The 27481-nt window shown below is 42.7% G+C and overlaps 1 protein-coding gene across 1 annotated transcript in view; it reads right to left on the bottom strand.

Moving 5' to 3' along the window:
- Positions 1-20176: 20176 nt before the first annotated feature.
- MMP28 (matrix metallopeptidase 28) overlaps positions 20177-27481 on the bottom strand; it is a 117288-nt gene continuing 109983 nt past the window's right edge. Inside the window, exons 5-8 of the mRNA XM_063953984.1 lie at positions 26996-27238; positions 25622-25759; positions 23717-23884; positions 20177-20597 (exon numbers count right to left, since the gene is read on the bottom strand). Of these exons, the coding sequence (XP_063810054.1) occupies positions 20224-20597; positions 23717-23884; positions 25622-25759; positions 26996-27238 (923 nt within the window). The 3' untranslated portion in view covers positions 20177-20223. The remainder of the gene's footprint in view (positions 20598-23716; positions 23885-25621; positions 25760-26995; positions 27239-27481) is intronic.

The raw sequence follows: 27481 nt of genomic DNA, 5'->3' as shown, positions 1-27481 counted from the left end.
ATGAAATTAGCAGAGTGTTGACGAATTTTACGAACCATGCGCCTTAGCAGTCGTTGACCCCACTGTGATTTTACGTGGTGTTCCGCTTCTTGGCTGAATTGCTGTTGTTCCTCAATGCTTCCACTTTCTAATAATATCACTTACAGGTGACTGTGGAACATCCAGCAGGGATGAAATTTCACGAACCGTCTCATTGCAAAGATGGCTTCCTATCACAGTACCATGCTTGAAGTCACTGAGCTCTTCAGAATGACCCATTTTGTATCATAAATGTTTGCAAATGGAGACTGCATGGCAACAGATGGTTATTTTCAGGGAGCGCTCTATTACTATCTTGTGGAGCTGAATTCTCACTAATTGTTTTATAAAGTAAGCTCCACGGTACAGTAATAGAGCGCTCCCTGAAAATAACCATCTGTTCATTTAAGTTTTAGGCCCAGACTGGCAAGGGGCCATTTTTGGGGTAGTAGCCAAGAAAAGACAAGAATATTGTCTGATAATTAGTAGTTTTAGAATAAAATAAAAACATAAAATAATTTTTATTAGAATTATTGTATACTCTAACTAGCGCATTGAGGTACCTCAAAATATATACATATAAACAATATGCACTGCTCAAAAAAATAAAGGGAACACTAAAATAACACATCCTAGATCTGAATGAATGAAATATTCTTATTAAATACTTTGTTCTTTACATAGTTGAATGTGCTGAGAACAAAAATCAGACAAAAATTATCAATGGAAATCTAATTTATTAACCCATGGAGGTCTGGATTTGGAGTCGCACTCAAAATTAAAGTGGAAAAACACACTACAGGCTGATCCAACTTTGATGTAATGTCCTTAAAACAAGTCAAAATGAGGCTCAGTAGTGTGTGTGGCCTCCACGTGCCTGTATGACCTTCCTACAACGCCTGGGCATGCTCCTGATGAGGTGGCGGATGGTCTCCTGAGGGATCTCCTCCCAGACCTGGACTAAAGCATCCGCCAACTCCTGGACAGTCTGTGATGCAACATGGCGTTGGTGGATGGAGCGAGACATGATGTACCAGATATGCTCAATTGGATTCAGGTCTGGGGAACGGGCGGGCCAGTCCATAGCATCAATGCCTTCGTCTTGCAGGAACTGCTGACACACTCCAGCCACATGAGGTCTAGCATTGTATTGCATTAGGAGGAACCCAGGGCCAACCGCACCAGCATATGGTCTCACAAGGGGTCTGAGGATCTCATCTCGGTACCTAATGGCAGTTAGGCTACCTCTGGCAAGCACATGGAGGGCTGTACGGCCCCCCAAAGAAATGCCACCCCAAACCATTACTGACCCACTGCCAAACCGGTCATGCTGGAGGATGTTGCAGGCAGCAGAACGTTCTCCTTGGCGTCTCCAGACTCTGTCACGTCTGTCACATGTGCTCAGTGAGAACCTGCTTTCATCTGTGAAGAGCACAGGGTGCCAGTGGCGAATTTGCCAATCTTGGTGTTCTCTGGCAAATGCCAAACGTCCTGCACGGTGTTGGGCTGTAAGCACAACCCCCACCTGTGGACGTTGGGCCCTCATACCATCCTCATGGAGTCTGTTTCTGATCGTTTGAGTAGACACATGCACATTTGTGGCTTGCTGGAGGTCATTTTGCAGGGCTCTGGCAGGGCTACTCCTGTTCCGCCTTGCACAAAGGCGGAGGTAGCGGTACTGCTGCTGGGTTGTTGCCCTCCTACTGCCTCCTCCACGTCTCCTGATGTACTGGCCTGTCTCCTGGTAGCGCCTCCATGCTCTGGACACTACGCTGACAGACACAGCAAACCTTCTTGCCACAGCTCGCATTGATGTGCCATCCTGGATGAGCTGCACTACCTGAGCCACTTGTGTGGGTTGTAGACTCCGTCTCATGCTACCTCTAGAGTGAAAGCACCGCTAGCTTTCAAAAGTGATCAAAACATCAGCCAGAAAGCATAGGAGCTGAGAAGTGGTCTGTGGTCACCACCTGCAGAACAACTCCTTTATTGGGGGGGTCTTGCTAATTGCCTATAATTTCCACCTGTTGTCTATTCCATTTGCACAACAGCATGTGAAATTGATTGTCAATCAGTGTTGCTTCCTAAGTGGACAGTTTGATTTCACAGAAGTGTGATTGACTTGGAGTTACATTGTGTTGTTTAAGTGTTCCCTTTATTTTTTTGAGCAGTGTGTATATATATATATATATATATATATATAGTAACATAGTAACATAGTATCTAAGGTTGAAAAAAGACAAATGTCCATCGGGTTCAACCTATTCACAATTATTTTGTATAAAATATTGACTGAAGTTGCTGACTACCGTTCCGATTAACCCCTCTTTTTAATAATAACCATAGTGCGTGACTATGCCCGTAACCCTGGATATCCTTATCCATTAGGAATTTATCTAACCCATTCTTAAAGGTGTTGACTGAGTTGTCCATTACAACTCCCTCAGGCAGGGAATTCCAAACACGTATCGTCCTTACCGTAAAAAAGCCTTTACGCCGTATTGTGTGGACTCTCCTCTCCTCTAACCTGAGCGAGTGTCCACGAGTTCTCTGTGTTGATCTAACCAAAAACAGGTCCTGCGCAAGATCTGTATATTGTCCCCTTATATATTTGTAAATGTTGATCATGTCCCCTCTTAATCTCCTCTTTTCCAGTGTAAACATGCCTAGTCTTGCAAGCCTTTCCTCGTATTCCAGCGTCTCCATACCCTTAATTAGTTTGGTCGCCCGCCTTTGAACCTTTTCTAGCTCCAGGATATCCTTTTTGTAGTAAGGTGCCCAGAATTGTACACAGTATTCAAGGTGTGGCCTCACAAGTGATTTATATAACGGGAGTATAATACTCTCGTCCCTAGCATCAATTCCCCATTTTATGCATGCTAATATCTTATTAGCCTTCTTTGCTGCAGTCCTACTTTGGGCACTACTGCTTAGTTTGCTATCTATGAGGACACCTAAGTCCTTTTCCAGTACAGAATCCCCTAATTTTACCCCATTTAGTAGGTACGTGTTATTTTTGTTCTTGTTAACACAGTGCATTACCTTACACTTGTCTGTATTGAAGCGCATTCTCCATTTCGCTGCCCAAGCTTCTAATTTAACTAAGTCATTCTGAAGCGACTCAGCATCCCCCTCCGCATTTATAACTTTACACAATTTGGTATCATCTGCAAAAATTGACACCATGCTCTGTTAGGTCGTTAATGAAAATATTGAACAATAGCGGTCCTAATACTGAGCCTTGCGGCACACCACTTAGCACTTCAGTCCAAGTTGAAAAAGATCCATTAACCACAACGCGCTGCTCCCTATTATCTAACCAGTTTTTGACCCAAGTGCATATTGTGCTTCCTAGCCCTGATTCTTGTAGCTTGTAGATAAGTCTCATGTGTGGTACAGTATCGAACGCTTTGGCAAAATCTAAAAAGATTACATCCACCTCTTTACCCTGATCTAGGTTTGCGCTTACTGTTTCATAAAAGCCAAGTAAGTTGGTTTGACAGGATCTGTCCTTCATAAACCCATGTTGATTCCTTTTAATGACCTTATTGACTTCAAGGAACTTCTGAATACTATCTCTTAGAATACCTTCCAATACTTTCCCCACTATAGATGTAATACTAACTGGTCTATAATTACCTGGTTCAGCTTTACTTCCCTTTTTGAATATAGGCACTACTTCCGCTATACGTCAGTCTTTGGGAACCATACCTGATATTACTGAATCCTTAAAGATCAAAAATAGCGGTTTTGCAAGTTCAGAATGAAGCTCCATTAGAACCCTTGGGTGAATACCATCGGGACCTGGTGACTTATTAATCTTTAAATGTTTTAATCGGTCACAGACTACTTCCTCGCTTAAATAAGTACCTATCAGTGGGATATTCTCATTATTGAGATTATATGTTAGTCCCTGAATTGGGTCCTCTCTAGTAAATACTGTTGAAAAAAACTCATTTAGTGTGTCCGCTATGTCATTATCATTTTTGCTTAAGACTCCCAACTTGTCTTTTAAAGGGCCTATACTCTCCTTCTTTAATCTCTTGCTATTAATGTATTTAAATAATTTTTTGGGATTCGCTTTGCTTTCCTTTGCTACTAGTTTTTCAGTTTCTACTTTATTTCCTTTTTGCATATTTTGTTACATTCCTTACAGTGCTGAAATGACTCTGCTTCCCCGTCAGATTTGTATTTTTTAAATGCTCGCCTTTTCTTGCCCATAAGTTCCTTAATCTTTTTGTTAAGCCACATCGGTTTATGAATTTTATTCCTTTTTTTGCTGCTAGTAGGAATACATTTGAGTGTATTTTTAGCTAGCAGGAATTTTAGTACCTTCCATTTCTCCGTAGTATTTTTTCCTAAAAACAAACCTTCCCATTCAATATCCCTGAAAAATACCCTCATCTTATCAAAATTTGGTTTGCTAAAGTTTAGAGTCCTAGTTGAGCCAGTATAGGGCTGTTTATGGAAACTGATATTGAATGTGACCATATTGTGGTCACTGTTTCCTATGGGTTCCCCTACTATAATACCTGATACCAAATCCCCATTGTTTGTTAATACCAGGTCTAAGATTGCATTGTACCTAGTTGGTTCCTCAATTAGTTGAACTAAGTAGTTATCATTAAGTGTGTTTAAAAACATATTGCCCCTAGCAGTATCACATGAATCGTTTTTCCAGTTTATCTCTGGATAGTTAAAATCTCCCATCACTACTATGTCTCCTACTCCTGCTGCTCTTTCAATCTGCTTTAGTAACAATTCCTCATCAGATGCGTTGATACCAGGCGGCCTATAGCATACACCCAATACTAACTTTTTTATTCCTTTTTCCCCGCATGCAATTTCTACCCATAATGTCTCGACAGTGTCTACAGTCCCCTCCTGAATATCTTCCCGTATATCAGGTTTTAAAAACTGCTTTACGTAAAGACACACCCCTCCACCCTTTTTATTTAGTCTGTCTCTCCTAAACAGTGTATAGCCCTCTAGATTGACTGTCCAATCATGAGATTCGTCCCACCAAGTTTCAGTAATGCCTATAATATCATACTGTTTGCTTGCTGCACACACACACACACACACACACACACACACACACCGACTGTACACACACATCATGTTTGTTTACCCTTTTTTAAGGTTGGGGTGGGGGGGCACCAAACTCCAATTTGTCTCCGGGCGACTGGGATGAACGCACACCCCTGCATCCAGTATACAGTTATACACAAGTGGTACTGTGCAGTTCACACACATGCACATGACTTCTGTAATCTATCAGCTGCTGAGACACCCTATATATGTCTCTTCCTGGCCATGGTCCTTTGCCAGAACAACTTCTGCTTTAACCTGATGCTAGTTACCAGTCCGCAGTTATTCCTGTGTTTGGCTCCACAGGTCAGTTTGTGTATCTGCTGATGTGGTACTCCAAGTGCCATCTTTACCTTGGGGTGCTCTCCTCACTTCGTTGTGTGTTACTGAGATGCTCAAAGCACCAGCTACTATTACTGAGCGCTCTCTACAGCTACTAGTCTGTTTCTATATACCCCCAAGCGCCAATCACAACTACTGGGCTCTCTCCACAGTTTCCATAGTGTTCCTGTGCTACACCCTACGTCTATCACCCATAGTGGGCGTCTCTCACCGATTCCAGCGCACCCCTGTGGACTTACATCATCATTCCGCTCAGTAGGCATTTTCTCAAGTGTACAACGTATTACTGTCAGAGACTCTTTATGTTAAGACTGAACTGGGCACTCTCAAAAATGACCTGTAATAATATACATATTTGCCATTTCCTACTGGTAAACACTGACTGGTATCCTTGCATTCTCTCAGTTCTCTTTCTGTGCCTGCCAGTATCAATAAACAAGCTCTCTTACATCTTTGGGGAGAAAACCGTATTAACGGGTCTATTTATAAATATAGTGAAGTGAATCATCGGGACAGCTGTGGGAGTAGGGGAAGGGGGCAGTACACCGACAAATCAGGGACAGCCGGGACGTGGCGGTGAAGAGCGAGCTGGGGGCAGCAAGCAATGAAGTGATCCAACATATTCTAGGTCAATTCATTGGAAAAAAAATATGATATATACATATAGAGATATCTATATATATATATATATATATATAAAAACGTACTTTTTCCAGCACATAGAAAAAGAAAAAACTCACGGTTTGATGAAAAAAAGGAGGCTATTTTTATTCTTACAGATCCATAGAAATCCGTATGTCAGCTGCAGCCTGAAAGCTGTTTCAACCACAACAGAATAGTTTTCTACATCAAAATGTGAGTGCTGGGGTTTTATTATTCTGTGTGGGAAAAAGTGAGTGCCTATATTCAACCCCTTCTGGACCCTGAGCCACCAAACTAATTTTGATTACAGTATGCCGCCTTGTGTATATATATATATATATATATATATATACACACATAAACACACATACGCAATACAGAGTTGCGTGGCGGCGGGTGGGGCGGGGCAACAGGGCAGTGGCAGGGGAGTCGACAACAGGGCAGTGGTGGATGCAGCAGTCTGAAGTGAACTGGCATATTCCGGGTCACTTCATTAACATATATGCTCTCTGCAAACCTCTCTCTCAGTGGAGGTTCCTGTTCACATAGGGAGCAGGGGAGACTCTTGTCTTCCATGCTCTTCCCAGTCTACATGAACGGTTCACCTACATTTTTCTAAGAAACGGTATGGAAAGCCGAGCTATCCATGCTTCTATTGTCAAAGTCGAAAAATATAGCGACCTATGATGCCTTGTACTAACCCCAATGCACGTGCCCGCTGCTCGCGCACCCCCCCCCCCCCCCCCCGTGCGTACGCATCCCCTCAGGTCGCGTAGGGGACGCTCTGACGTCGCCTGCGCAGGGAGATGGGTATTTACGGCGGTGTTTGTGTGCGACTAGCGAGCGACTCGATTGCTACATATTTAACCAATATAATGCGTTTTATAGTTAATATTCCCCTTAATAATGTCAGCAAGTATGGTAAGTTTAAAACGGTTCTTGGACCTGAGAAATTCTCCTTTACATGCTGGGAGGGTTCAGATAAAGGTTGGAGGGTAGTATTTGGTGTCCAGCTGTGGGGTATTGAAGAAGTGTTGTGTCTATGACAGTTGGGAGGGATTCGCATAGTTCCTGCTCATGGTTATGCACAGAAGTAGAACATAAGATTAATTGCATTCAGAATAAATTACACATAAATGCAGGGTGGGTGACTGGAATTCAGTCACCTCTTTCCCACAGACTGAAAACAAATAGCCTTATTTACACTAAGCTTTGAGATTCTATGAAGAGGGTTTACACCTTTGTTTATGAATAGGTCCAGGTTTCTCTCCAGAATAATGAGTGCTGAGATGTCATTGTCTCAACTGAAAGAGGTGACCGTGGGGTAAACAAAGCCCAGAGACAGAGTTTGTTTGGAAGATCCAAACAATAGGTTTCCACAATACAACCAGAGAGGAATTTAGAATACTAAAAAGTCCTAGCCAGCGCCCACTTCTTGAACTAACCAATGATCCCAGGTGCAGTACATGTCCCACCCCCTAACCAATGGAAAGAGGGCACAACAGTATCTATTGTAGTATGTCTTGAGCTAGTACATAAATATAGTCTGCAATAGGATTGGGGACACAAGACTCTTCTCTCCACAACGGTTTTCATCACTGATTAACTGGGAGCTGGATATCCAGATAGCGCAGGCGATTCATTCCCATGTGTGTAAGTACTCTCTGTGACCAACTTATTCTCTGTATTTGCCATACTCTCTCTCTCTCTCTGTTATTGTTAAACTGTTGTATATTGTATATGTGTAGTTATTATGTTTAGATATTGATGTTAGCTTGTAGTGTATGAATTGTCAACTGTATTTCCCCTTTTAATATAACTTAATCCTATTAGTAAAGGTTTTGGAGCCTTAGCAAGGTATTGTGTGTTTATTACATTGCAGAGGGTATTCAGAGCGACTTAATCGCTCAAACAGCATTTACACTAGCAAGGTTAAGCAGCGTTATATCGCTGCAGTATTTCAGTTGTAAGGTTTACAATACAAACTCAATCATAGTGTGTTGCATACAAGGTTTACTGAGTGTCATCCCGTGAGCGTCTGCGCCGCTCGTGTTCCCCTCGCGGTCACAGCGTCCGCTACGCTAGTAGCGTATTATTACGGTAGTCGGCCGCCTATAGCGTGTTCGACACCAAGCGTTAAGCTGTGAGCGAGCGTGCCGCATGTGCGTCTCGACCACGGCTAAGCATCTGCTACGCTAATTGCGTACCCTTGCGGTACCCCATACGCCAATTGCGTACTGAGTCTCTTACCCACATATAGTGAATGTTATAAGATAAATATTTAGCTTTATCAATTGGGGCCTCGTCCTTCCTCCACATATCCGCACTAGCGAACACAAGCAGACTTTATCTGTCAGCAAAGGGGGAAGGTAGTGTCCTTTCGTATCCGTATTGGTGGTGAGGGATACAGTGGTGCTGACTAGATAAGCGTCTGTTACGCTACGCTGTAGGAGTGCTGGGGTGGAATCCGGAACCGGAAGGTAGGAAGGTAAGAACAATACGCTATTATCTTTTAAAACTGTTTATTTCTGTTTTGCGTACGCACACACGCACGCACACACCTGTATTTCTTTTCAATTGTGTAGTTTCACATCTCACTCTCCTGTTTGCCATTTATAATTGATAACGTGCTGAGAAAGAGTGGTTGCTATTGGTAAGTTAAAAGTAAAAATAATACGTTAAGGAGTAATTTGTAAAACACGCACACGGCTTGCCTAAGATACAAGGAAGTTCTGTGTGGTGTTCAGTAGATGATTACAGTTAAAGATCATCTACATTGATATAAACGTGTTAATTGTATTTCTGTGGATATACCTGGCTTGCGTACATGTGTCTCTAACAAAGGGCGGGACTAGCGTACGCGACGCAAGGGCCGACGCACGGAGCGTATATTACGCAACGGAGCGTCTGGGTACGCCCACATAATACAAATCACACGATAGTATTGTTTTAGTTAGGCGATAAGGAGGCAACGCGATAATAGCGCAAATCAATCTCAGTGTCCAAAATTTTAAGCTAATAGATCCTTCTCTAGTTGCAACTCCTCGGGATTAGCCTGCGATACTGAATGAAAGGGATTTCTGCGCAGAAACGAAAGTAAAGAGTATATGAGGTGAAAGAGTGTGTGTATATATATATAAGTTTCTAATTTTGGGGGTTGAACCACAGGAAATCATCGAGTTCTCATGAGGTACATACGTGTAAGTGACTGCACGGTGGCTTGGGAGGCATCCCTTGTTAAACATATTAATAAGAGCATTAGAGTATAGCAGACCAGGAGGTCTACTGTAGCACAGACCAGGAGGTCCAGACAGACCAGGAGGTCTAGGTACAGCAGACTAAGAAGTCCGCTATAGATAAAGAGTAAAGGAGCACAACACCAGGAAGGGTTGGTGCGGTACCCATATAGGCCATTAAGCTCTGGCTGAAGGAATTCGCAGCCACAATTTTCGATTCCACTGGTCGCTCCGCACATAAGATTAGTTGCTTATGTGCAGAACGATTGTACCGCACGTAATTGTGTGCATTAGTTAGTAACTTGACCCAGTACCATTTGCGTACGCTAGAGGGGTCATAAACGCTATTTGTACATTCTAACGTGATTTGTGTCATTTTTTTATTTTAAGGGAGGTTCGCTGGTCACTCGGGAATTCTCTAACAACCAATAGTTACTGGGAAGGGTTAAGTGCTCTTCGGATCACACCCACATGTTCCAGTAAATAGAGGTTCAGGTCGCAGGGGCCCTAGGTCGAGTACGCCAGCGCTAGGGCAGTGTGTGGGCGTATTGGTCGACGTGGGCGAGTGAGTGGAGGTACTCGGTAAACTTCCGCCGCCGGCCTACCCCGGACATCTTGGTTTTTGTAAGGGTTCGCTGAAGACCCTGATTTGAAGGTCAGAGGTAGTGAAAGCAACACCTGCAAAGATGGGGGCCAGTTGTTCAGGTAGGGGGCGATCAACCTCGGTTCGGGTTGACTTAGTAAACCGGCCAATAGAGTCGGCAAGGATAACGTGTGATACAGACAGGGAAGTCCGAAATGGATCACACGCAAAGGTCAATGAATGGGAAAGAATGACTGTACATGATGGGGAAAAGTTCCCACGGGTAGGCAGTTTTAGCCCAGAGGTGTTACCAAATCTAAGGAGAAGGATATGTCTCATTAAATCTGTAAAGAGACGGATCCAACATTATGATTGTTTACAGTTATGGCAACAGGAAGGTGAGAGACAAGGAGGATTGGCTTGCACAGCTGACTCTCACTGTGGTAAGAAAAATATGGCAACGAGAGAAAAGATGGTTACAGAGAGTGGCACACTGGTGTATGATAAAAATGCAACTGTATTATAGATGATAAGGATAAGTGTAACAAATGTAACAATGATAAAAGTAAAACTGTTAAATGTACAACTGTTAACCCGTGCAAGTTGCACTCCATGTTAAACTTCCCTCAGGATTACCAGAAAGAAAGTGAGCCCAGCACAGGGAGGTAAGAAGCCTCAGATCCTTGTGGGTAAGTCAAAGGTGATAAGGTGTTATAATTGCCAGAAGGAAGGTCATTATGCACGAGATTGTAGATCAAGAAATTTACAGAAAGTATATCAACCCCCTAGACAACAACATAACCATGGTATCCAAGGAATCAGGGTAGTACAGGGAAAGCGGTTGATGGTGATGAGCATCCAAGCGTTTGAGGAGGCATCAAATCAACCAAGACTTCAGGTCACTGGCACTTGGAGGAAGCCCAGGGTTTGTTATCTTTGTAAAAGAGAAGGGCATTATGCCAGCAACTGTAACAGCCCACATAAAGTCAGACCCCCTAGACAAGAACGCGAGCAGAGTTATGACACACGAAATTGTAATCAGGAATCACCTAGGAAGAAGTTTGGGCTGCACCTGTAATATGCAATCAGGAAAGGTGATCATTAGGACTGATAGTAAACATGAGGTTACAGTTAATGATATTGGAAGGTCAGTTCCTTGTAGACACAGGAACGGCTGGGTAAACGTTGTAAAATTTATTTGTAAATGTTTCTTTTTCCCCATCTCTGACATTCATCGGCAGAACTCAAACATCACATAGCTACTTGGTCTTTGCAGAAGTCTACCTAACCCCAGTGTGACCTACAGACATCGGTGTGTCCTGGCCAGGCACAAAAGGGTGTAGTGTGGAAATACTGGTGGGGAGGGGACTGTGCAAAGATACCAATGGATGTGTTGGTGTGACAGCCTGATGGTGAACGGAAGATCTGACAATGTTTTTTTGTTTGTTGTTTAATGTAAAATGTGATGAATTGTTCTCTGTCTCGTTTGTTTGTTTTTCCCCTCTCTTCTCTCTCATGTTCTCATGTTTTAAAGATGGTATGTCACACATCAGTTAGACAAATGGTAATGCAAGATTTTTGCTCCTTACAGAGAGATCGCTGATTTGGAAGGAATATTGTATCACCCGAGTGTTCGTTTGGAAGACTGAGGACAGTACCTTTAAGATGACAGCAGAGCAAGAAGAACAACAAGACTAGAGGACATAAGACATCGTAACATTTTTCTTTCCCCTCAAAGTATTTTTTGTACCCCCATTACAAATTTCTCTTTCTCCTCCTGTAAGATGGACTCGCCCCAAGAGACTGCAGTCCGTGATTTCCTGTTGACCATGATGTTGACCAGAACAGTCTGTTTCGGTGAGAGTACCAGTGAGGTCGAGAAAGGATCCGGAATGGGTTTCTGATGACTGAGACGGAGGCGTAAATTTCCAATAGAAACACAATCACAGAGCAAAGGCGAGTACCAGAAAACGATCTAGCAGCCATGTTATTTATAGACATTGTGAAGGATTGTTAGCTGAAGAGAACTGCATCTGTAGGCATTGTGACAATATAGTTGAGGATGGGTGCATCAAGAAATGTCAGTCCAGTTTTAATATCCACATGGACCGGCATCCATTGAGTGACTATCACTCCTTAGTGGGTAAAGTGTTAAATCAGACAGACTGTTGGGTATGCTCTCAAGTACCTCAAGGTCATAGCAAATCAGGAATAGTACCATTCCCTTTAACTATAGGAGAGGTACTTGAGCTAAGTGGTGGGAGGCCAGTGGACAAGAGGTTTAATATCTCTAGTCCTCCTAGTTTGAAGCTCCACCAATATCATATGGATAGGTCCTTAGTATGCTTTAACATTTCCAATCCCCGAAAGCCGGGAAATTGGGAAGTGTCATGGAGTAATCAAACCATGACATTTTCACATAGAGCCGACCGAATGCCCATAGACACAGAGCTTATACGCCAGATAGCCGACCATGGAAAATATTTCCGGTATAGGTACACTCTAGGAAGTAGGACCATGCGAGTTGGAGAAGTATCACCAGGATACTGTGCACATATCGTACAACCTGATACGTGTACTAAACAGTTGGGAGAATTAGGGTTAGGAGATTTCACATGGAAAATTTGTAACATGATAATGTCACACTCCGTCCCATATGTTCTCCCCGATGATGCATATTTCATATGCGGGAGGAAGGCGTATAGGTTCCTCGCCCCAAACTCAGAGGGATTGTGTTATGTTGGAAAAGTACTGCCTGAAGTAATGACTGTATCCCATAACAAAATGAAAGACATTCACCGCGGTGCCCAAGCTCCTTATACTCACACTCATTACGAGCACGTCGTTAAAAGGCACCTGATAGAGAGGACAGAGCATTCAGCCTCTGATCTGATCCATGAATCCACCGGGATTCAATTCCTACTCGCGTTAGATATCACTCGTACCGCCAGAGGAGTGATAAATTATAAATATATATCTGCGCTTGCAAATTTATTAGACAATATCACCAAAATGTATGACGACACATTCAGGTATACAGGGAGAGAGTTACAAGCCTACAAAACAGAACTGGTTCAGCATAGGATGATTCTCAATTACCTCACAGCTGTGACAGGCGGGTATTGTGTTACCCTAGCAACTCAGTATGGTGTAAAGTGCTGCACGTACATTCCAAACAGCACTGAGGACCCGGTCGAGGTCATAGACCAAAAGATGGATGACATTTTGCAATTGAAGTGAGAGTTCCGAAGGAAACATAATCTCACTCTCACTGCTGTGGGTAATGAGCTGACCAGTTGGGTGTCATGGTTGAACCCACGAAATTGGTTCTCTGGTTTAGGAGAATGGGCCCAAGGTATTATTATGGATGTAGGGAAATTTCTCTTGTGTATTCTGGGTGCCGTCATATTGATTGGTCTGATATTTAGATGCGTTCGGATTTTAACGAAGTGTAAAGGTAATACCAGAGTGATGAGTTTGAGGAGCGAAGACATTGTAATAACAACAACTAATTTGATTTATGACCCAACGATAGAGACAATGTTGTGATGAAAATGTGATTCCACGGTCTGTTTCTTTCACCCGTTTCTCCTTTGTTTTCCTCCAAGGTACAAAGACATCCGCTTGGAAGAAGAATTTGACAACCTCTTTTATACAGACCATTGATAACCTATGCTACAAGTCCCAATTTCCCTAGTGACTTTAACTTTTACGATAGCCCAATACTTTAGAGACTGTAACTTTATGGACAATGGAACAACTTTTGCTAGCTATTTATAGCAAAAGCACCGAGAGACATCAGACAACATGTACATCAAGACAAGACATCAGACAAGACCTCAATCGGCGACTGTTTATATAAACTCACATAGTTTACGACTGCATTTATAACGATTGTTTCTTATCCTCATCTCTACAACCTCCAGGTAATGACACACATAGTCGATAGGGAATATAGACACAGACAGCACTCACATACCCCCCCATTCATGTATCATCAACTAAATGTGCTCCCCCATTTGTTGCAACCAAAAGCCGAAAAGAGCTCGGTAGAGTTTGACAGCCCATCCACAGACCTTTGATACGGGATAAGAAGGATTCAAATGTATACTTCGCAATACCTCGAAGCTTGATTTAAAACACGTACGGCACGATGATACATGACCCCTCAAACATGGATTCATACACACACGCTTCTACTATCTCACTAGGTCATACCTTTCCCACCTTCTCCTCTCCTCCCTCTACCCAATCATAAAAAGGTATTCCATGATGACATATATTTTTCTGTTTGAATTGTTAAGTGGCAGTTATTGATGACTGCCAAAGGGTCGACTGTCAAAGTCGAAAAATATAGCGACCTATGATGCCTTGTACTAACCCCAATGCACGTGCCCGCTGCTCGTGCACCGACCCCCCCCCCCCGTGCGTACGCATCCCCTCAGGTCGCGTAGGGGACGCTCTGACGTCGCCTGTGCAGGGAGATGGGTATTTACGGCGGTGTTTGTGTGCGACTAGCGAGCGACTCGATTGCTACATATTTAACCAATATAATGCGTTTTATAGTTAATATTCCCCTTAATAATGTCAGCAAGTATGGTAAGTTTAAAACGGTTCTTGGACCTGAGAAATTCTCCTTTACATGCTGGGAGGGTTCAGATAAAGGTTGGAGGGTAGTATTTGGTGTCCAGCTGTGGGGTATTGAAGAAGTGTTGTGTCTATGACAGTTGGGAGGGATTCGCATAGTTCCTGCTCATGGTTATGCACAGAAGTAGAACATAAGATTAATTGCATTCAGAATAAATTACACATAAATGCAGGGTGGGTGACTGGAATTCAGTCACCTCTTTCCCACAGACTGAAAACAAATAGCCTTATTTACACTAAGCTTTGAGATTCTATGAAGAGGGTTTACACCTTTGTTTATGAATAGGTCCAGGTTTCTCTCCAGAATAATGAGTGCTGAGATGTCATTGTCTTAACTGAAAGAGGTGACCGTGGGGTAAACAAAGCCCAGAGACAGAGTTTGTTTGGAAGATCCAAACAATAGGTTTCCACAATACAACCAGAGAGGAATTTAGAATACTAAAAAGTCCTAGCCAGCGCCCACTTCTTGAACTAACCAATGATCCCAGGTGCAGTACATGTCCCACCCCCTAACCAATGGAAAGAGGGCATAACAGTATCTATTGTAGTATGTCTTGAGCTAGTACATAAATATAGTCTGCAAAAGGATTGGGGACACAAGACTCTTCTCTCCACAACGGTTTTCATCACTGATTAACTGGGAGCTGGATATCCAGATAGCGCAGGCGATTCATTCCCATGTGTGTAAGTACTCTCTGTGACCAACTTATTCTCTGTATTTGCCATACTCTCTCTCTCTCTCTGTTATTGTTAAACTGTTGTATATTGTATATGTGTAGTTATTATGTTTAGATATTGATGTTAGCTTGTAGTGTATGAATTGTCAACTGTATTTCCCCTTTTAATATAACTTAATCCTGTTAGTAAAGGTTTTGGAGCCTTAGCAAGGTATTGTGTGTTTATTACATTGCAGAGGGTATTCAGAGCGACTTAATCGCTCAAACAGCATTTACACTAGCAAGGTTAAGCAGCGTTATATCGCTGCAGTATTTCAGTTGTAAGGTTTACAATACAAACTCAATCATAGTGTGTTGCATACAAGGTTTACTGAGTGTCATCCCGTGAGCGTCTGCGCCGCTCGTGTTCCCCTCGCGGTCATAGCGTCCGCTACGCTAGTAGCGTATCATTACGGTAGTCGGCCGCCTATAGCGTGTTCGACACCAAGCGTTAAGCTGTGAGCGAGCGTGCCGCATGTGCGTCTCGACCACGGCTAAGCATCTGCTACGCTAATTGCGTACCCTTGCGGTACCCCATACGCCAATTGCGTACTGAGTCTCTTACCCACATATAGTGAATGCTATAAGATAATTATTTAGCTTTATCACTATGAATCGATCTCCCCACAGTAGTGTAAGGAGAAGCAATACACTACACTGATCAGAGGCTCTATTATTTATTATTTATTTATTAACAGTTTCTTATATAGCGCAGCATATTCCGTTGCGCTTTACAATTAGAACAACAGTAATAGAACAAAACTGGGTAAAAACAGACAGACAGAGGTAGGAAGGCCCTGCTCGCAAGCTTACAATCTATAGGGAAATAGGCATAGATACACAAGGATAGATGCTACCTATTGCATAATGGTCCACCAGATTGCTAGGTTCTTAATGGGTTGTATGATGATACCCCACAAAGTTATCCAAGTGTCAGGAGGGTGTGAGACTAAAGAAAGACAAGATATGTGATGTTATGAATACTCTACAGAGGATGTAATTAGATAGGGAAGCATTGAAGGTTATGTGGGTGGGTCTGGAATTTGATAGGCTTGTCTGAAGAGGTGAGTTTTCAGGGAACATTTAAAGGTTTGGAGACTAGAGGCGAGTCTTACTGTGCGTGGGAGGGCATTCCACAGAGTGGGTGAAGCCCGGATAAAGTCCTGTAATTTTGAGTGTGAACAGGTAATGCGTGTAGATGAGAGACGTAGATCTTGTGCAGAGCGGAGAGGTCGGGTAGGGAGATATTTTGAGATGAGTGAAGAGATGTATGTTGGTGCAGTTTGGTTAATAGCCTTGTATGTGAGTAAAAGTATTTTATATTTAATACGGTAGAATACCGGTAACCAATGGAGGGACTGACAGAGCGGATCTGCAGACGATGAACGTCTGGCAAGGAAGATTAGCCTCGCAGCTGCATTCAAAATGGATTGTAGTGGTGAGAGCCTATGTTTGGGAAGACCGGTCAGGAGACTATTACAATAATCAATGCGGGAGATAATGAGAGCATGGATTAGAGTTTTTGCTGTGTCTTGTGTAAGATATGGTCGTATTTTGGATATGTTTCTTAGATGTATGTAACATGATCTTATCTGTTTGTAACAGGAACAGGCTCTAATGGTAACCCACTTCTGTGAATGGCACCTAGCAGTGAAAAGCCTGATTATCACTGATAAAGGGCTTTTCCCTGCTCCGTGAATAGACCTAGTTTCCAACACATGGCCTCCAGCCACATACAGACCTTGGGTCCTGCTCTGAGTCCAGAAATCCCACAGATCCTGACATGCCACATATTACACTCTATATATACCAGTCCCCACAAAATATTTATCTACCTACAGCAATTTCCACAGCAAAGCCACAGCAGTGCTCAATTAACAGACTCCTCACAAAAACACCAGTCCCCACATATCATTAACTTCACACACGCATGCACACTGGCATATCTAGAATAGGTGCCCACACTGCACACGCTGAACTCATTTCTTCAGTACTTACCTCTCTGGAATCCCGCGTCAGCAGTGGCCTGTTACTGATGGATCTTTTGCACATAGCATGGGGATGATGCAAGTGACATCACTAATGTTGACTGTTGCAGCAGCTTGCATAAAATCAATGAGCCGCATGGTTTCCCACTTGCTGATGCACGGAATCATGCATAAGGTAGTAAATCTGGCTTCCATGGCATGACGCAAGGACAGTCACTCAGAACCAGACCGTTAAAGTCTTGCCTTTGCCTAACCACAGTGTTTGTAAAAGCTATACTGAAACATTATGCACTGAATAAATACTATCATCAAAAAACGAGTATGACTCGCTAGCAGCATGGTAAACAGGAACAAAACACAAAGGAGAATGAAAAAATCTGTAAATATATGCAGCTAAATTGCATTGATTCATTATACTGAATTTTATACCTTCCTGAGCTTTATTCAAGCCTCTGGGTTTAACCATCTTTTAAGTTTAATGTGCACAAATCTATTGTTTTTCTTTTGAGTGAATCCTGGAGCTAATTCCAGTTGATAGAAATATGGATATTCTGAGAAATGTAAGTCTGTGTGGGATAATTACTACACCATATAAATCTATCCTACTGTCTGGAGTCTGAGAATTACACAGTAAGACATTGCTGTAATGTACCTGGTATGCAGTGGAGTTGCCGGCAGTCGAGATCCCAGCAGTCAGGATACAGACGCCAGGATCCCGACTGCTGACAATGCCGACAGCCGGTTAACAGGAGCTATTCCCACTCGTGGGTGTCCACGACATCCACAGAGTGGGAATAGAACCTGCCCGCAGCGTGGCTAGCACATTGAGTCAGCAAGAGGACTCTGGTGGTCATTCCGAGTTGTTCGCTCGTTGCCGGTTGTCGCTATGCTGCGATTTAGTGCAAAATGCGCATGCGCAAGGCATGCAGGGCGCATGCGCTTAGTTATTTAACTAAAAACTTACTAGATTTGCTGTGGATTCTGCGGCGCTTTTCAGTCGCTCTGCTGATCGGTGAGTGATTGACAGGAAAGGAGTGTTTCTGGGTGGTAACTGAGCGTTTTCCGGGAGTGTGCTAAAAAACGCAGGTGTGCCAGGGAAAAACGCGGGAGTGTCTGGAGAAACGGGGGAGTGGCTGGCCGAACGCAGGGCGTGTTTGTGACATCAAACCAGGAACTAAACGGACTGAGGTGATCGCAATCTAGGAGTAGGTCTGGAGCTACTCAGAAACTGCAAATAATTATTTAGTAGCAATTCTGCTAATCTTTCGTTCGCTATTCTGCTAGGCGAAGATGCACTCCCAGAGGGCGTCGGCCTAGCGTGTGCAATGCTGCTAAAAGCAGCTAGCGAGCGAACAACTCGGAATGAGGGCCTCTTTGCGCTCGTCCTGCTGCTGGCATACTGATGATCAGGATGCCGTTGTTGGTATACTGACGGCCGGCATCCCGATCGTTGGTAAATCCTACTGACCCCATGTACCTTGATCAGTCTATTGCAGTTGGGAGTTGGCAGTTGACTGCTGGTCCTAGTGATTCTGTTGTCTGAGGTGGCTAATGATCTAGTGCCCTTATTCTCAGAGCTACAAATCACAGGCTGGCAGCAGTGCCCATCACTGGCACAACTGACTGTTTGCTCACAATCACAACTTTATCCCAAACACTGATCAGCCCCTGAAATGTTTACAAACATATATAAGATCTATTAACTGGAATGACTAGGACATGGGGGTGTTTCTGAAATCTGGAGCACTAGGCTTAACCTATACTAGCTTACATCCATGTTTCTTACACTGCTAGCATTAACTTTCTCATTAAACAATATGGTAATAGTAATAACTGTTGGAGGAAGCAATTGGGGTTGACACAGAATTGAATGCATGTCGGCTGCAATTGTTCTTGCATTGTTTGCATAGAACATTGGGGTCTATGAACTAACCCTAACTGACATTTTTCAAGCACAGCCTGATTGACTGGTACTTTATCTCCGTCCTCTTTCTATGGCTTTAGTACATTGACCCCAAAGTATCAACCACTCAGCTTCTGTGATTTTTCAAAAAAGCCTGTAAAGTGACAGAATCTGATTGGTTGCTACTTTATGTCTCTCCACTTTCTCTCTCTCTCCAAGCTTTGATAAATCTCCCACAAATGTATATATACACATCTATATTTAGAGTTGTAATGCATCTCTGCAGCCATACAGCCCCTATCAATATATTTGGTGCACTGTCAGTGCACAATTACATAAACATACAACCCTGACTAGCCCCCTCCAACACACACTCACTGAGTATGGCCTATGTTAGAGCATGCTGTTGCAGTCCAGTTATGCCCACTCAACTACAAGTGGAGATGCAACTGAGATGTGTATGATTATGCATTGCCTATATTTGTACTTGCATGGTTCTGGAACATGTGCAGTGTGAAAATACACACTGGACTTGCACTGAACTGTTCTTCAGACCCTAGGTGATCACTACTTGTATCTCTTTCTCTCTCTTTTTTTATATATATATATATATATATATATACACATACATACATACATACATATACATACATACAAACACACACATATACATACAACACACACACACACACACACACACACACACACACACATATATATACGCTCATCAGATTACCTGGACCCACTGTAAAAGTAGACTCGCAGGATCTCCCTTCACTATCCCCAGAGACTGACTGTGCACGACGGAGCTCCTCGGCGGCCTCTGTTAATGAACAGCTCAGCCACCGGAGGGAGAGTGATTAGATTGAAAAAGCAGTATGCGGGGACCCCTAATGTGTAGGTTCCTCTGTGACGCCCACCCTGCCCTTAATCCATTCCTGCGTGTGTTGCATGGCACTGGCCTAGTAAGAAGGTATAGAAGAGCATAATTAAATAAAAAGATTGCAATGTACATAAGATACAGGTTTAATTCTTTCTGTATTTCCATAGTTCCGCATCAAGAAGTTTGGCAACCAAGCCAAGGTAAGTCCTGCACCCACTTCCCAGAAGCAGTGACTCTCAGACTGTCCTGGTCAAATTTCCAGTACCCATCACCTTTAAAAAAGTAGACAGAGCCAGATGGATGGGTCAGCACCGCATTAGCGCTGTCAGGTACACCTTTCCAGTCCTGAAGGCTGCGAGGGTAATAGGGCTCCACCATCAATGAATCTTCATTGATCACATAATACTTTTCCCTTTTGAAAATAACCAGATGCCCAAGTGGCTGAAAATATAGTGCTGTATCTGGATGTCGTGGGAGTCCATGATCACTGCATTTGAGAGGAAAGCCAGCCTCTAGTCTAGAACCCTTGTACCTCCAACATCTTCCACCTGAAAAACAAATTACAAAAAGTGTGACATTGTCTATCCAGAACACCTCTACTGTAAAAAGCATTAATGCTCTTATTCATCAATGAGTGATACATTTCACTGAGAGTGATAAATTGCACCAGCCAATCCTCTCCTAATTGTCATTTTTCAAACACATGGGCTTATTTATCAATGAGTGATACATTTCACTGTGAGTGATAAATTGCACCAGCCAATGGGCTCCTAACTTCCATGTCACAGGCTGGGTTTGAAAAATTACAGTTAGGAGTGGATTGGCTGGTGAAATTTATCACTCATTGATAAATAAAGATATAAATTGGAACTATACAGTTATAAAAACACTATATATGTTATATAGATGGAATTTACACTTAATGTCAAATATTAAATTTTCTTCATATATTCATAGCATACTTAAGTGCTTGTGGTAGTACAGGTTGAGTATCCCATATGCAAAATGCTTGGGACCAGAAATATTTTGGATATGGGATTTTAACGTATTTTGGAATAATTGCATACCATAATGAGATATCTAGGTGATGGGACCTAAGTCTAAGCACAGAATGCATTTATGTTTCATATACACCTTATACACACAGCCTGAAGGTCATATCAGCCAATATTTTTAATAACTTTGTGCATTAAACAAAGTTTGTGTACATACACACAATTCATTTATGTTTCATATACACCTTATACACACAGCCTGAAGGTCATTTATTACAATATTTGTAATAACTTTGTGTGTTAAACAAGGTTTGTGTACATTCAAACATCAAAAAACAAACAAAAGGTTGCACTCTCTCAGTCTCACTGGAAAAAATACGATTTCAGAATATTCTGTAATCAGGAATATTTGGATATGGGAACCTGTATTACATTTGGCAGCTCTGATAGGAAGCTGTTACTTCCCAAGCAATACACAAAAGCTAAAATGTATAACTGTAAGTGATAGCATGACACCCTATTGTTTGTTACCCATCCTGGCAACCTTTTAGTCATTAACTGTAAGCTGTAGAATGTGGTTTTTATACTGTAAGCACAATTAGATGCAAACATTGAATAGTACACCTTCCCTGCCAACGCCATTCCTTGGAAAATTGGAATAAAATTGTCAATTACTAATTTGGACCATTTCCCTTTATTGCACATCCAATTCTTCACCAGCAATAAGCAATTTTGGAAAGTATGAAACAGTAATGATGTGTCTACACTGCATCGACCTATACCGACATAAGGAGAGACCCAACAAAGTCTACTCCCATGGTCAAGAACTGGTGAAAACCAAAATCACACTTTTGCTCCTAGCCCAGTGGTTTCCAAACTTTTTTGAATCACGGCACCCTAGAATATCAGAATTTTTATCACAGCACCCCTAGGCCAAAAATGTCTTATTGAGAAATTTAGAAAGAAATATTACATTAAGTAGATCGCGTTTATATGTCATCCTTAGGGTCAGTTGTGTGGTGAGGGACAAGATTTGCTTCTGTTTGGCCACATATTTTATGACTGACAGCCACCAGCACTGGTTTTGCCTATTATATTGACCATGAATAATTTGAATTGGTCCTGGACCACCAACCCAGGGCACCCCTGCAAGTGTCCCGAGGCACCCCTGGGAGCCACGGCACACAGTTTGGGAACCTCTGTCCTAGCCATATAACTGTGACAGTATAGATATATGGCATCCATATGATCTGCTGTAATGAAATACAGAGTGAGGTAAATAAGTGAGGTTGCCCCAATTCTATAATGTTCTCTTTGTGAAAAACCTTAAGGGCCCCATACTATACTTGAGTACTTTTGAAAAAGTATTTCAGGGAGATTGTGAAAGTAACAACTAAATGCGCGGGCGCGTACTGCTACATTGGAGAGGCGTGTTATGAAAATGACTTACATCCAAATGTAAATGAGCGCCAAACTTAGTAATATCTATTTGTTGAAGAAAAGACAGTAATATTTTGCAGGATGTGTTTGTGTATTGTGTTTTACAAGAGGTTCCATTTACTGTAAGTGGCCACAAAAAAACGTATTAAAATGCACGTAGCCATAGGAATCATTGTGCCTTATAACCAATGCAGTGAAATGGCGCTGATGATCCCATTTGAATGTATTTATCTCTGATTTATTTTTCCCCCCAAGAATGTAATAGCTACATAATGGGGGTAAGGTGCAATCAGGGAGATTGTTGGTGTATTCAGGGAGTGAGGGAGATTGCTGCTATTTCAGGGAGTCTCCTGCACAGTGAGGGAGGGTAGGCCCCATACACTAGAATGATAATTCCCAATTTCATCTGATTTTGGCCATTCGGGCTGATATATTGGATGAAATCGGGCATTTCGGATGTGTTTTACATCCGATCCGATGCGCGTTCCTGTGAGAATCGGATCGGATTCCCTAGATTGACTGTGCTGCACTCGTGATATGTCGGACCCCGCAGGCATGGCTGGGATCGCACAAGATACATCATAAGCAAAAGGACCGCATACGATGTAGCTTATGAGAATCCTGCCCCCCGGGAGGCTGCCGGGATGACAGCCTGCGACACGAGGGTCCGACATGTCACATTAGTGTATGGGGCCCTTTAGAGAGTACCTTCAATAAGAAATGCAAGTAAGTGGAAGACAGGGTACAACCAGAATTACATATGCACAAATAGTGTCATTAATGTCATTTAGAAGCCAGAGGATGAACATGTGTAAGCTATTCTGTATGGCCATGAATTAGACAACATACAGTACAGTGAGAGATTTGTTTCCATGAACATAACATCTGTTCTAATTTCATGTTAGAGCCAGGCACTCTGGTTATTAATTCCTGGTGACCGCAACAAAGGGCTCATTTTCTCAGAGCAAGTATTGTTACCAATTAGGATTGGTTCCCATGACAGCTTCATGTTTTGTTCACTGGTGTCGGCACCCTATGGTCTTTGTGTGGCCAGTGTCTTATATGCCGAAGCACTATTTGTATGAGTGATTTCATCTCTATGTACTGTATATATCTATAGCGAAGTAGGATCAAAATACAAACTCATCACTATTGTAAGGATGTTTCAATGGTTCCCTGTGGTTTTTCGGTTACAAAATGACTAAATCTAAATGGTGATCATGTTTTCTGACCTTTGAAGAAGTAGAACTTTCCATCTGATCCTGACACTGTTGCTGCTTCAATGAAGGCTGGAAGCTTTTTCCACCTCTGCTGTGAGAGCTGGGGCTCAGAGATATTCCCAAGCAAGGAGACCGTCCAATAGTGGCGACCTTTGAATATGTACAATGTGTGCTTCAGATCTATGCAAGAATATAAAAAGACAATATATTTCAAGTGAAGACAGGCTAAAAAATTTCTGAAACCAATTCTGTAAAAATATTTCAGGAAGAATTATGCTATATCCTCGGGAAACAGAATGGAATATTGTTCAGGACCCATTTCCAGAAGTAACCTTCACCGCTCCACCACTTTCTTCAGAAAAGGAAAAAAGCTGTCTCATGTCTGATCCATAAATGTCTGGAGAAAAGACACAGTTGGACTTTTCTCCAATCTGTAATGACTCTTCTAAACATTTTCTCAGCAGTTGTTACAATGACCCTATTCAGTAAGGAAAAGCAAAAAGCAGACTCTGCAATTGCTTGTGTAGAATGCTGGTGGCCACACAGTATTCTAACTGGCGGCCACCAGCTGCGACCGCAATTTATGTTGCAGGCACAGCAATTATGGATGACCCCCTGCAGTCACAGCTAGACTACATATGCAGGTGGTCAGCCGCCATTTTTCCCATCGGATCGGCTGCATGTGATGTCACGCAGCCGCACTGAAAATGCTGCCAACCCACCAAGTTTTGCTCATGTCGCCCCCACAACGTTCCATCGCTGCCCCCACCCGCCCCCGCAAACGCCTCTACCTGTCAATCAGGTAGAGGTGTTCTCATTCAATGCGATGCTATCACATTGGCCGGGCCGTACACGTGCAGGACGGGTGCCTCAAACAGGGATATTCAGATTTGTACGCAAAAACTGATGGTATATCGCTTGCAGTGTTTGGGAGGTGGAGCTGGGGCAGCGACTCCCCCTTCCCGCTTTGAAGGTGTGACTGGACCAGATTGTCCGGAACCGACGGCCAGCATGAGTAACCTTCAGCATACGCAGACTGACTGCTGCCTAGAAACATTGCGAATCACGTTCACAAGGCTTCATCCTCACATCCAGCACTCTGATCTTGCAAATGCATGCAGGAGGCATCTATCTCCTACAGACGCCTCCTGCTTCATTTGTATTTTAATGACACGGAATTGCACAGCCGCTTAGGGCCTGATTCTGAGTTGGGAATAAAGTAAGAGAGAACAAGTAACTGTGTTTTGAACAAATATGCAGTGCAAGGGGTGTAAATATATTTTTTTGCATGCAGGGTAAATATAGCCTGCTTTTACATGTAGTCTACAAATGCTGGACAGTTTTATTCATACCTCCCAACTGTGCCCCCCACGGGCCGCAGTGTCCAGTAATGGGGGGGCATATGGGGAGGTCACGGAATCGACACAGTACGGGGACAGGCTCTGGGGGCAGCCCAGCATCTCCAGGAGTGCAGGGTATGCCCCCAGAGTGATGAAACCACGGATGCTGTGCGTCTACGCTCCCATACCAATGAAGACATGCCCCTTTTCAGACATGCGCTCCTTCATTGCACACAATGTCCCATTTTGTATGCAGCAAATGTTGGAAAGTATGCTTTATGTTTTCTCTCTGCACATTTTAAAACTGCCCTACATGCAATGTACCATTGTTTTACCAAGGAGCAAAGTTACCTGCACTTTTGTACTTTGTTCCCAACTCAGAATCAGGCCCATACTACCTAACCACTCTTAGGGACTTGTCTTTGTTCAACTTATTTCCTCTACCATGCAGGAAAGAGCCTAGTCATGAGCCCATAGCTCTCATCTATATCATGTAGGTCTATCATAGATTTCATGCTTGCATGTATTACTACTGCATCTTATTTTACACAACATACATTGTTACTGAAGTTCTTACCCCATGTGACTGCATCAAACATAGATTGGCAATAATAACTCTTGCTTTCGCCATCTGGTTTGCTTCCTTCACTCCAGTCTTGAAACATAGAGAACTCTTTCCCAGGCAGCTGCACAAGTCTGCCACTAGAGGGAGCCCCTGTGTAATAAAACCAAAACAATAACAATAGATCAGCCCAATATCAGAGATTTTTTTTGTTCTCCGATAGAAATCTACAAAACAAAATACAGCTTGAACCTCTTGTCTATTCCTGATTGTGCAGAACTTTGAGGTATGTAGCAAGCAGAAGGAGTTGGTGTAGAATCTATATCCTATCCTGGAGACTGTGAAAGGCACAAATTATGAAAGTGAACTAGGCTCAAGCACCGAAATTCAACTTTATACTTTGTTTTATACAAAACCCCTAAGCATGAATGCACCCAGTTACTAAACAATGGCCTACAGGTACCAGCAGATGTGATGGCTGGCATTTAATGTTATGGAGAAAGTAGGCAACGTGGGTGAGAAGAGCTGGTTAAGCATTGGTTATAGTAGGCTGGTGTTCTATTCCATGAGTTTCATTAGGGAGACTATGAACCTTGAAAGATAATGGCACTACTGTATATTCTGTTCTGTAATAAGTTACAGAATATTCTTTACAAAATAAGTGAATAGGGTGGAGTTTAGGCCACAAAATGTTATGTGCGAACAGGTCTCAATGCATACCTCCCAACATGGCCTAGTCCAGGGGGGACAGATTGCTCCTGGACTTCCCTCTTAATTTAGGATTGAAACACCTTTCTTACCAATTTACCTGTTCTACACAGAGGACAGCAGTCATACATTAAGAGGGAAGCCCAGGGGCGAACCTAGGGGTCAGGCTGGTGCCGATGTCTTCCGACCTCAACCCTCCCACCATATTAGTGTGGTTGATGCAAAACTAATTTAATTCAGAGTACATGGGATGAGACATTAATTAGGCTGTTGATGTGCCTCAGCCACCACTAACCTACATGCTTCATCATTAATAACTATATGTTTAACTTTACTCCCTGCTAAAAACAGCTATACCTAATTTATTAAATATTTATAACATTTCTCAACATCCCATATAGATAATACAACTACAAGCCACCCACTATTAGGCCTTGCAGGGCAAACACATCACCTCCCATAGAACTTGTATGTGGAGTCAAGGAAGACTCTTAATACATGTACACTTCCTTTTGTGACTCATCTCCCAGCAAGAATGGGTGACAAGGTAATAAGTCAATGGGATACTTTAACCTTTAATGGGATATCACCACTAAATATCTTTTACTGATGGTTTCACCGGCTGGCATGTGTTCAGGGGTCACACACAAGGCACCATCAATGACATCTCAGGGGCTTTACCATAAAGGTTTTGGATGGCCAAGATATCATCAAAGTTCAGGACGTATTCTTTGCCTAGCTTCTTGTAATATGGAGACATGAGGGCAGTTTTGGAAGGTGAGTGTTGGAGTCCAAGGGTGTGTCCAATTTCATGCGCCAGGACGACAAACAGGTTTCTGCCCTTCCCATTCAAAGACCAGTGCTCAGCGTTGTCAAAATGAGCTTCTCCTCTCCTTGGAAAGAAAGCATGTGCCAGTGCACCACCTGTTACACACATGGACAAAAACAGCTCTTGAGTGTGGAACTCTTCTAAAGGGAAAGAAAGCCTTAACATAGAATTATGCTGTATAAAACATACATGTATAGTAGTTACAGACAAATTTTCCAGTATTTCTCTCAATTTTAGGTATTTGATATAAAATGTGCTCAGCTGAGGCAACTAATAGCCTTATAAAGTCTGTCTATATCTTTCCTGCAAGTCTGGGTTTATTTATGAATTTTCATACT

This window comes from Pseudophryne corroboree, chromosome 2, assembly GCF_028390025.1.
Source record: "Pseudophryne corroboree isolate aPseCor3 chromosome 2, aPseCor3.hap2, whole genome shotgun sequence".
Taxonomy (NCBI): domain Eukaryota; kingdom Metazoa; phylum Chordata; class Amphibia; order Anura; family Myobatrachidae; genus Pseudophryne; species Pseudophryne corroboree.
This window is presented reverse-complemented; position numbering and strand designations above follow the sequence as displayed.